The sequence below is a fragment of the Trachypithecus francoisi genome, unplaced genomic scaffold (genome assembly GCF_009764315.1).
Source record: "Trachypithecus francoisi isolate TF-2019V2 unplaced genomic scaffold, Tfra_2.0 Lachesis_group0, whole genome shotgun sequence".
NCBI classification, from domain to species: domain Eukaryota; kingdom Metazoa; phylum Chordata; class Mammalia; order Primates; family Cercopithecidae; genus Trachypithecus; species Trachypithecus francoisi.
Window position 1 is genome coordinate 88,607,425 of NW_022681453.1, and position 12,075 is coordinate 88,619,499.

Genomic DNA, 12,075 nt, shown 5'->3' on the forward strand with positions numbered 1-12,075 from the left:
TGAAAGCCCATCGCTGCTGTGGAGGGTTTTGCACCCAGCCCGTTGGCAGCAGCAGTCAAAGAACCAGGACTGCCTCCTAACTCTTTATACAACTGTTGGCATATTTAAAACAGCAGAAGCCTCAACAGTATACATTTTAACGAAATTAATTTCCTACACTCTGTTGTCTTTCACAAGTGATAAAAGGAAAATGTTGTGGTGTGAGACCAGAGTGTTCAGTCATCTGATTTGAGAGGGAGACAGGCAAGGCCCTGACAGCCCCCAAATTGTCCTCCTCTGTGGCAGTTGTTGGAGCCTCCACCTGGAGAGAAAGGGATGGGTCGCTGGCTTTTGTTCACAGTACATTGACATCACCAAATTGTTTCTCCTGGACACTAAATGAAAAGTTAACCCTAAAAGTAGAGCAAGGTTTTTTTGTTTTCTTTAAAAATAAAAGAATGAGACTAGGCACAGTGGCTTATGGCTATAATCCCAACACTTTAAGAGGTCGAGCAGGAGGATCACTTGAGCCAAGAGTTTGAGACCAGCCTGAGCAACATAGCGAGATTCTGTCTCTACAAAAAAATTTAAATTTTTTTTTTTTTTTTTAAATTAGCAGGGCATACCTATATAGTCCCACCTACTCGGGAGACTGAGGCTGGAGGATTGCTGCCTCCTGGGAAGTTGAGGCTGCAGTGATTTGTGACGTAGAAGGCTTCAGGTGCATCTGTAATATTGTCTCTCTCTTTTTTAAAGAGATCTGAAGCAAATATAGGAAAAATTGACATTTGTTTACCTGGCTGGTAGTTACATAGGTACTCCTCACATTACTTTCTGTACTTTTCTGTATGCGTGAAGTATTTTTAAATTAAAAGAATAAATGCACAAGAACATAGAAGACTTAGATTTAGTCTTTACCATCGCAAAGCATGTGGCCAAAGCAAATGAGAGCAAATTCCAGAGTGCCAGATTCACGAATAATACTCTCTTCTTTTTTACTGCTATTATACATTTATTCTATCTAACACATATACTTTCTGGCATCGGGTTTTTTTGTTTGGGGAGAAATGAAAAGTAAATGTGTGTGTTTGTTTTACTTATCTTTTTTTTAGGCTTTGAAAAATACAACCACTTCAAGTTACTTGTAAGAATTTCTGAAAGGTTATATGCAGGATAATAGTGAGCACGTGGTAGACACCATAGAGAGGAGATAACCTAAAATTGATACTACTAAATGATGACTGTGCCAATTACATGGACTTCTCCAGGGTTAGGTCTGCGGGGTGCATCTGAGCCTGAGAGTGTCATGCCGCTAGTAAACATGGTCAGAGCTTGTGATTGAACATGTTTTAAATGTGTAAGTGTAAAACAGAACCACCTTAGCAAGATTTTTGTAGGAAAACATATTTGTGTACATGGCCTGAACATTTCAATTCTGCTACCTTACAAAAGGCTTTTGAAAGAAGAAAAAACAAAGAAATTATCTTTTCGACTTAGAATAGTAGAGTTGAGATTACCATGTCAGAGCTCAAACATACTGAAATGCAAATTACTTAGTATGAACCTAAGCAGACATTATTTCTCCTTCAGTAAGTTAGAAGTTATTAGTTCCATGAATTCGAGTCCAATTTTTAAAATGTCACAAAGTTTGAGACCTACTTTTTGTCATATTAAGCAAGACCTGAAGTTCAGTCTGTCCATCTGGGTTAAGGCCATCCACGTTTGTGTGTAGAGACGTTGAACCAGAAATTAGAGAACTGCTAGCTCCTATATGAGAAGGGAAACAGTAGAATTGTAAAAGTCTACATTATCGTGAGTAGAGCATTATTATTCATCATTGGTAGCAGAATGCTCTTTACTGTTACAAGCAAATAAGATTAACAGCTCACCTTTCTGCACAGAGAAGCGAACATTTAAAGGTCCCACAGCATCTTCTGAAGAGAAATTTGCTGACTGTATTGCTATGTTAGGTTCCACCACTGATTGATTACCCAAAGACAAGGAATAAGTCTCCATTTGCTCAATAAGCCTGCATATAATAAAACACAACTTAATACTCAAGATATTGTCATAAAACGAAAGGTATGTGTTCTGTCTTATACTACAGCAGAAAAACATGAGCATAGAATCGTGTGGTCATGACAGCATTAACAACTGCCTAAGAATAATTGGTTTTCTTTTCTAGAGTTGTGTTGCATTACATGTACTTAAATAAGACAGTTCAGGTGGACCATCCTCACTGAAGGCTACCCTTTGAGCATAGATGGCAAAAAGGTAGAACTCAAGAATTATAGAATTCCCTAAAGAAATAGTCTTTATCATGATGCTCCTCACACAGAAGGATGGTGTTGCCACCCACCATTGGCAAGGAATGCAATTCTAATTTTTTCTCCAGTGGTGAGAATCCATTTCCATTTATTCATCTTCTTCCTCTCACCCAAATCCCTTAGGATCCAAAGCACGTTTTATAAGTTGTTCATTCCTGAGGTAACAGTTTAGATGGAACCAACAAAGAGCAGAGCTCTGAGCTCATTGCCTCAGCTCTGAACTAGACCCTGAAGGTTTTTACAATGTTCTTTTCTACTTTGGCTAAGTTCAAAGATAGATTAGATGGAGGTGGGAGGGAGTAGCAGCAACCTGTTGAGTTGGCGTTCTCCAAAGAAAACTCATAAGACCTTTCCTTTTTCTTGTTTCCTATATATTTGAACTGTTTCTGTACTTGATCAAACAAAACCTCTGTATGTAAAATAATCAGTCTAGTTTTTCCAGAAATGAAAGGATTTCATCAAAATGTAGTTGTTCTATATGCCAAATCTTTATTTCTGACACTAAAATATCTTTTCTCTACCTCCAAATGAGATAAAGAGAAAGTTTACAATAATTGAGGATTGCTTGATAAAGAGAATGTAATCATCATTCGTATGGAAACATTCAGGTTAGATCCTCTGATTGAAATGTTTTCCTTTTATAAAACCATTTTCAGCAATTCACACATACCCCAGAGCTGCTTTCAATGGGAGGAATACCTAACAAAACTCTAACCTGCTAAGAATATCATTCTCCCAAACAGTATCTGTTGAGTATCTACTTAGAGGTCAGCACTCTGTGAAACAGTGGGAGTACCAGCAGCTGCTCCCTCAGGCATTTGCAAGCTAAAAGGAAGACGTGGTAGATATACAGGAGGTGTTTTTCACGTTCCCACTTTTACAGGGTTGCTCTAACCACAGCTACTTCTAAGGTCATTTTTTTGTTTCCTGTAATTCTTTCCTCCTCTTATCATAACTGATAAGATTACAGATGGACACCTGCCCCGGAGAAGCCAATCCAGAAAGTGGTCATCCACCTGGCACAATTGACAAAAATAAGGCATCAAATTCTTGGACACAGGATTTTTTTGATTAGTGCTGTAGTTATATCAGGAAAGTCATAATTTAGAGGGAGCCAAAGAGGTCATTATATCATAAGAAAAAAACACAAATTAAAAATAAGAGGCTAATTCTTCCTGTTGAAAATAAGAAAAAGACCTGTAAACTTCTCTACTAAGGCTTCCAAAGCTGCCTTGGATCCTCAGTCATCTTCCTGCTCCAGGGTCCATATGGCAATAAAAGAAAATAAAATTTCAACACCCTCTAAATTTATTACGTCAAAAAGGAAGTTAAGCCCTGGAGACTGAATCACGTGTAGTATGTTTGCAACTTCTGCTTATTAGGTTATAGATTAACTCTCTTCCTCACTGTTCTTGTTCTGTAAGTGACTCAGAGAGGCCAGACCTTTCCCCTTTCTAATGACTGATCCATGTTACAGATTAATTGCCTCCTTTTTTGTCCTGTACCTAACTCAGACCAGTTGGCTCATGATTGTTAGGTCTTCAGTGTAATTGTTACATCTTCAGTGTGGAATGTTAAATACACCTTTCCCAAAAGAAAAAGACCACCTCAGCTAATCAGATCGCTATAACCATGCATCAAGCCTTATACAGAAAGACATTAAAACTCTGTTAAGCTTCCCTAAACTTAGTTTATCTAAATGATCCCAAACTTATATACTTCAAAACATTGACTTTCATTTTCTGGAATTTGTGCTTCCCAGGCAGCTGTCCTTAAACTTTGCAATTGAATGAACTCTCTTTAAACTAGATTCTGACCTTTTTGATTGTTTTGGGTTGACAAGGCCCACTATATTATGATCCAGTTCTTGGACCTCCATGAGACCCCATATGCCCATTTATAATAAATCTCTATTTGGTCAGGATAATCTGAGTGGGTGCCAGGCTAGCTGGAAGAGAAATACAAAAAGAAAAGTGAAATGTAAATATACAGGTTGTCAGTGCTAGGGAGGCATTTTGCATTCCCAAAGTCAGATAAACCAGGGTAATTATGACCTTCAATATAAGATCAAAGGTCTAAGGTTACAGATCAGACTTTGCAACCAGTGTCTACAATGGTGAGGTCAGCCAGTCGCGGTGGCTTATGCCTGTAACCCCAACAGTCTGGGAGGCCAAGGCGTGTGGATCACTTGAGGCCAGGAGTTCCAGATTAGTGTGATCAACATGGTGAAACCCTGTCTCTACTAAACTACTAAAACTACAAAATTAGCTGGACTTGGTGGCGCATGCCTGTAATCCCAGCTACTAGGGAGGCTGAGATAGGAGAATCGCTTGAACCTGGGAGGCGGAGGTTGCGGTGAGCTGAGATTGTGCCACTGTACCCCAGCCTGGGTGACAGAGCAAGACTCCATCTCAAAAAAAGGGAAAAAAATTGTGAGGTGAAGTCCTAAACTTGATTGTACTATGATGCCCTCACCAGCAGAAACCCTACACCCCCAGAGCTCTGCCCACATTGACATTCTGCCTCTACTCAATTTAGAAAAAGAGAATGGGCACTAGAGGCCTTCTCTTTGACAACTTGAGATGGCTGAAGCTGGGGTAGAGTCTTTCTGCCCTGTCACTCTCCTCCCTTTTAGTCTCACCCTCTCCACTTCTCCCTATGCTATAGAAAGGAAGCTACTGAGAGACACCAAGAGAAAACTGGAATGAAAGAAGGAAGAAGTCAAAGTGAAATGGATGACTAAGGCGTGATGTCTGTCAGGGAACCCAGCATCTGGCCTAGGTTCAGAAGATAGAGTTTGGAAATCAAGTGTCGTCCTGAACAACACTTAATTTCCTTCTGGGGAGACATGACCTCTGTTGGCAGCTCATCAAGAGTATTCTCCTAAAGAGAGCTAAAGGGTTGGTGACCTGACCTTGGGGCTAGAGGCAGAGGAAGAAGCCTTATCTAAGTGAATGAAGGAAGGATCTGAGTCCACAAGAGCTTATGCAAAAGATCACGCTGGTAGAGGATAAACTGATAGAACATTATTAGAAAATAGTTGGACTAGAAATTCAGAGTGATGAAAGGAGGAATTGAGCATGCTTACACTATTTTATAGTTCAATGTATCCTATACTTTAAATTTTATTTATCCTCTAACCACCTCCTTTAAAACTATTTGGAGATTGCATATAAATCACACAAAATTGTATTTTCCTTTATATATTAAGCCAGTAAAATTGTTTATTTTTAGGAAAATGTTCCTATCTGCTTTGTGACCTGTGATGTTCAAATCCCACAACTTCTCTTTTCTCAGCTTTCTCACCAAAAACATTCATTTCTCCCCTCTAGCAAGACTCTGCAAACACAAAACTTTCAGCTGTGAAGGGAGCCCACTCTGGCTCTGGGCCTCTCTGTTCACTGAACATAGACTCTGGACCCCATGGCCACTTCCTTCTCATATGTCAAGAAAAATGAGAGACATCCACATTCTCCATGAGAAGGGCCCAGACTCCTATTGAAATCTGAAGTCACAAAGTATGCTAGTAAAACTGTTCACTCAACCTCTACCACCACCTCTCAGAATTATAATCTTTGAATGCTCTATTTTGTGCCTTTGCGCTTTTTCTACTTTGAAAATTCAACACTAAGTAGGTACTGGTCATAATCATCAGAAAACTAAGAACTACTTCTAGGAATTTCTCCTGAGGAAATAATGGGTCGTGTAAATAAAGATTATGTACCAGAATGCTAATTACTTAGAACATTAAGAGACTCCCAGCAATGTAAATGTCCAGCTGCTGAGCAGATAACTGGTTCGATGAAAGTTTGCTCATATAATGCAGTAATCTAAAATTATGACGTAGATATATAGATATTTATATAAAAGATGTTTATAGAAAAAAGTTTGTAAGGTATTAAGTGACAAAAGCAAGTTATGAATCAATATACTATGTAATATACATACACATACATACACACACACAAACACACACGCAGAGAGAAACAGAGGGAAAAAACCTGTAATATAGGCCAACAGGGTAATAAAGGTAAGATAATATTTTCAATTTTGCTAAGCTACATATTTTCTTATTTTTCTACAAAAGCATGCATGCTGATGTAAGTTTTAAAAGGGTTTTGACAACTGTACATAAGGTAAAAATAGGGTGATTACCAATAAGGGGTCTCTATGAATAAAGTATATGAGTTTTAATACAAATGTTCAATCAACAGTAATCCAGAAAAGAGGAGGAGAAAGGAGAGAAAGCAAGTGGAGTTCTTTTTTTTTTTTTTCAATGTAGTGTTGGTCAGAAAAGGAGGACACAGAGAAACTCTAAGCAGAAAGGGGTGGATCCCGGGGAAACCTTCAAGCCAAAAGTAGTCTGAAACCCAAAGTGAGACTTCAATCCCTGTTTACCCACTCTCTCCCACTGGTTGGTTCTTTCTGAATAATGTATTTTTACCAATCAAATATTGCCTTTTCCAAAACTACAGCCTGCCCTACTCCCCTATCCTGTGCCTATAAAGACCCCAGACTCAGCTGGTAGAGAATAGAAGTGGCTGGACATCAGGAAGAGGTGACTTGACTTCAGAGACAGTGAGAGGCAACCTGACTTCAGAAGAGAGAGGCTGAGAGGTGACTTGACTTCAGGGGAGAGCATCCTGTCTTTCTCACATGCTTTCCAGCTCCCCTCTCCACTGAGAGCTGCCCTCATCACTTAATAAAATTCTCTGCAGATATAGACCAATGGAACAGAACAGAGTCCTCAGAAATAATACCACACATCTACAGCCATCTGATCTTTGACAAACCTGAGAGAAACAAGAAATGGGGAAAGGATTCCCTATTCAATAAATGGTGCTGGGAAAATTGGCTAGCCATAAGTAGAAAGCTGAAACGGGATCCTTTCCTTACTCCTTATACAAAGATTAATTCAAGATGGATTAGAGACTTAAATGTTAGACCTAATACCATAAAAATCCTAGAAGAAAACCTAGGTAATACCATTCAGGACATAGGCATGGGCAAGGACTTCATGTCTAAAACACCAAAGCAACGGCAGCAAAAGCAAAAATTGACAAATGGGATCTAATTAAACTAAGGAGCTTCTGCACAGCAAAAGAAACTACCATCAGAGTGAACAGGCAACCTACAGAATAGGAGAAAATGTTTGCAATCTACTCATCTGACAAAGGGCTAATATCCAGAATCTACAAAGAACTCAAACAAATCTACAAGAAAAAAACAACCCCATCCAAAAGTGGGCAAAGGATATGAACAGACATTTCTCAAAAGAAGACATTCATACAGCCAACAGACACATGAAAAAATGCTCATCATCACTCGCCATCAGAGAAATGCAAATCAAAACCACAATAAGATACCATCTCACACCAGTTAGAATGGCAATCATTAAAAAGTCAGGAAACAACAGGTGTTGGAGAGGATGTGGAGAAATAGGAACACTTTTACACTGTTGGTGGGATTGTAAACTAGTTCAACCATTATGGAAAACAGTATGGCAATTCCTCAAGGATCTAGAACTAGATGTACCATATGACCCAGCCATCCCACTACTGGGTATATACCCAAAGGATTATAAATCATGCTGCTATAAAGACACATGCACACGTATGTTTATTGCGGCACTATTCACAATAGCAAAGACTTGGAATCAACCCAAATGTCCCTCTGTGACAGACCGGATTAAGAAAATGTGGCACATATACACCATGGAATACTATGCAGCCATAAAAAAGGATGAGTTTGCATCCTTTGTAGGGACACGGATGCAGCTGGAAACCATCATTCTTAGCAAACGATCACAAGAACAGAAAATCAAACACCACATGTTCTCACTCATAGGTGGGAACTGAACAATGAGATCACCTGGACTCGGGAAGGGGAACATCACACACCGGGGCCTATCATGGGGAGGGGGGAGGGGGGAGAGATTGCATTGGGAGTTATACCTGATATAAATGATGAATTGATGGGTGCTGACGAGTTGATGGGTGCAGCACACCAACATGGCACAAGTATACATATGTAACAAACCTGCACGTTATGCACGTGTACCCTAGAACTTAAAGTATAATAAAAAAAAAAATTTTAAAAAAAAAATTCTCTGCATTCACCATCCTTCAATTTGTCCATGTGACCTAATTCTTCTTGGGCACTGGACAAGAATTTGGGACCCGCCAAGTGCAGGTACCCAAAAAGTCTGTTACACTGGCCCTTCGCCCTCACTGGCAGAGGGCAGCCACCCCATGAGACAAGGCAAAGGGCCCACTGGGCTGGTAATGCAATGCTGTCCATGGATGGTGGAGCTAACAGAGCATTGTAACATGCCCTCTGGGGCTTTGGGGTTGCAGGCACCCCACCTGGATGCTGCCATGGGGCCTGCAGAGAGTTTGCTCCTGCCAGCGGAGAAGTGACTGGCTGATTCCCACACTTGCTCATCTAAACGTTCCCTCCCACAAGGGGTTGAGTGGAGTGGGCTGAGTCAACGGGGCACCCCTCTCACAAGTCCCACAAAGGTGTCAAGAAAACATCATCAGGAAAGCTAAGGAAAATAATCAAAACACACCAGGGCCTTGGAAAGAGAGAAGTGAGGTGCAGCTTGGGGGATGGCAGTATGTCCTGCAAAGTGAGCTGTTCTCTGTAGCTCTAAGTGTTGCAAAAGAAGATGGAAGAGGTCTTGCCGTGCATGGAAGTTGCCCCTTGTTCATGCCAAACTAAGGTGAGGAAAACAAGTTCTAATCTAAATCAGCCCAGTTACTCCCTATCTCCCAGGCCATGGCCAGCACCCCTGGCAGGAGGTAACATATACCACTCCATCTAGTAACTGAAGGTCAAGTGGAAAGTCACAGCTCTTATCTACATTCCAGAGGAATCAGTTACTGCATCCATGAGAGAAATACTTTAGCCTAGGAAAGTAAACAGCACTTAGTCAAGTTTTCTCTCCAAATTGAATTTGTGCTTACGTTGTAAGAGCATCATTATTAGCAGTAGCAGCAGCTTGTTGAAAAGCATCTCCACTGGCATCTAGGAGTTGACTCACTGTTACTATGGCAATTTTCTTTGCCTGCCAAGGAGAAGATACTGATCATCAGAGAAGCATATATCATACGTTATCATCACCATCATTATCATTGTGAATCATTACAGTAGCAAGTGGCATCACTGATATGATAATGTAATGGCAAGCATTTTACAAAATTAAAGGTTTATTATTTGATCCACATAAGATGACTGAGAGAATCAAGATAGGGCAAAGTGAAAATATAAATTAAGGTAGTGAATTAGGAGGTTTAAGTCTCTGAATTCGACCTCATAGCAAGATCTTTCATGGAATCCCCACCAAACTCCAAGGACACAAAATTAAGTACTTGGATACAAAAGCAGAAACAAAATAAGAAGACTGCAGTATTCTGGTTGTTAAAAATTACAGCTCATAATACTTAGCATAACTAAGTTATACTTAGTATGCCTATTAAACTTAGTGTAACTATTAGTCTTAGTAACTATTAGACTTAGTAAAATAATTTGTAGTCTTCTTTCAATCAATAACTCAGGAGTGTGTCAGAGAGATGATCTTTTGGTGTTTGATTACTATTTAACTTCCCTCTTTGGGAGTGTTGAAGCCCTCCTGCCTACTGGTTAATCCTTCCATTAATTCTACATTTGGAGGTCAATATTTTCTCTTTCAATTCCATTTTTATTAACTCGAATCCCACTTACTTTTCAGTAGGAAAAATATTTCAAAAATATTTTTTTCTGAAATAAAACATTTCAAGGGAATGGAAGAAAGGAGTAACTATTTTCAGGGCATGTTGATATTCAAGTTGTACACAGGGTGAGTCTATACTGGTGGTTTGTAGCCCTGTTTGACCACTACCCAGCTAGTAAATGTTAATACCAATTAGTAAATGTTGAGTATGCTTGTTTTCAAGTACCAGGGTTTAGCAGGTTAAAATATCAGGAATGTAAACTAGGCTTAAAGTTTTCAGAAAGCCAAGACTAAAATGTAAATATTCTTAATAGAAACACATTGCAGTTTAAAATCACGTTCCAAAGTAAGTTCTTGAACCATTATTCACTTGGAATGCACTAGGGATGGTAAGGTCAAATGTAGTTGGTAAACATATTCATAAGGTGAAGCAGACTTATGCATTCCAGGACTTCCTAAAAGACTTAACATGATAGCCAGGTGTGGTGGTGTGTGCCTGTAGTCCCAGATGCTTGGGAGGCTGAGAATCACTTGAACCCTTGAACCTGGGAAGCAGAGGTTGCAGTGACCTGAGATCGTGCCACTGCACTCCAGCCTGGGTGACAGAATGAGACTCTGTCTCAAAAAAAAAGACAACACGATAATGATCATTATGAATATCCTAAAAGAAAATATTTGGACAAGAGGCCCTTTTTTTAATATCTTTGAGCACCTCTCAGGAGTGCTATGGAAAATACCTTTAAGCAACCTAAACTATGCTCAAATCCATATTGTGGAATAAGGAGTGGAGTTCAGGACATCTCTCTTTCTTTCCCAACACCCCCTCTAAAAAAAAAAAAAAAAAAAAAAAAAAAAGCTTTGTGAGTTTTACCTCAGGTGAAGCATTTCTGGAAGTGTTGAAGATCTGTCCAACCACTCGCGTAGCACTACTGATGTTCTCAGCAGTTAATTTATTGGCATCAGATGTTAAAATCTGGACTTCAGAAGAAATGTTATTAAGTGGTGCTGTGACATCCTTTACCTGTTTAAAAAACCAGGAAAAAAAACCCTAGCTTTACACAATTATGTCCAAATACTTTGTAAGCAACTGCAGGTAAATAAGTTGGAATTTAGCTGAGCCTCAATCTCCTGAACATCATGTTCACTCAGTTTTCCACGTTTGCATCTTTCCTTGTGTAATGGACAAAGTACATACAGGCCAGTGGTTTTCCCAGCCTTTCCTGTTTGACAGCATTGATTAAATATAAGGGGCTGCCTTAGCTAGATTGGAGCTGCTAGAGTGTATCCATGGGCCAGCATTGGTTCACTGTGTGTTACGAAGGTCATAGAGAGATAAGCACAGAAACTGAAAGTAATTGGTCAGAAATGTATATAGCAATTTTTTGCTGTTGAATCTAATAGTTCTAAAATTTTGGTTTGTGTTTTATGCATATTTTTCATTTCGTTTTTCCAGTAATTTATTTTAATTGTATTTCACAAAATTATTGTTGTGCAATGGGTTCAAAATTTTTTAAACTGGCTTTTCAGCACTGGTAGTTAGGGAGGCACTGGCCAAGATGACCTCTCTAGGTGCCAGTTAGCCCCAGGACTCTGTGTTGTGGGGCTAAAACATGCCAATCCATATTGTCATAGGTGAAGCTGGGTGTCCGTGCGCACACACGCGTGTGTGTGTGTGTGTGTGTGTGTGTGTGTGTGTGTGTCTTCGTTTTCACTAGATGGCAGCATCATTTCACAAATTATACCAATGTTACAGGTTATTCACACTTGGGTAAGTGTCAGAAATAATATCCAATCAGTAGACAGAAACAAATAACTCCAATTCAATTGCTAGATCCTGCTATGTGCTAGGCACTCTGTTAGATATTTACAGGTGTTATCACATTTAATAAGCAAAACAACTTTGTGAGTTGTGCACCTTCAAAAGAAGTTAGGGAGCTCAACCAAGTTTCTCACAGCTTAGACGTGGCAGAGCTAAGAACCAAACTCTGGTTTGTCAGATTCCAAATTTAGCATCTTTCCTCAGTCTGTGGGTTGGCACCACTTGTGAGATTGGCA

At 39.6% G+C, this 12,075-nt stretch overlaps 1 protein-coding gene across 2 annotated transcripts in view; it reads right to left on the reverse strand.

The window, feature by feature from the left end:
• The window catches only part of ADGRG7 (adhesion G protein-coupled receptor G7), an 86,156-nt gene that overhangs the window by 45,283 nt on the left and 28,798 nt on the right, over positions 1-12,075 (reverse strand). The window contains exons 5-8 of one of the 2 annotated variants that reach the window (XM_033211471.1): positions 10,892-11,041; positions 9,275-9,375; positions 1,869-2,008; positions 1,639-1,746 (exon numbers count right to left, since the gene is read on the reverse strand). In XM_033211471.1, coding sequence (XP_033067362.1) covers positions 1,639-1,746; positions 1,869-2,008; positions 9,275-9,375; positions 10,892-11,041 — 499 coding nt within the window. Of the gene's footprint in view, positions 1-1,638; positions 1,747-1,868; positions 2,009-9,274; positions 9,376-10,891; positions 11,042-12,075 lie in introns of those variants that run through there. The other variant, XM_033211472.1, reaches the window with a different exon arrangement.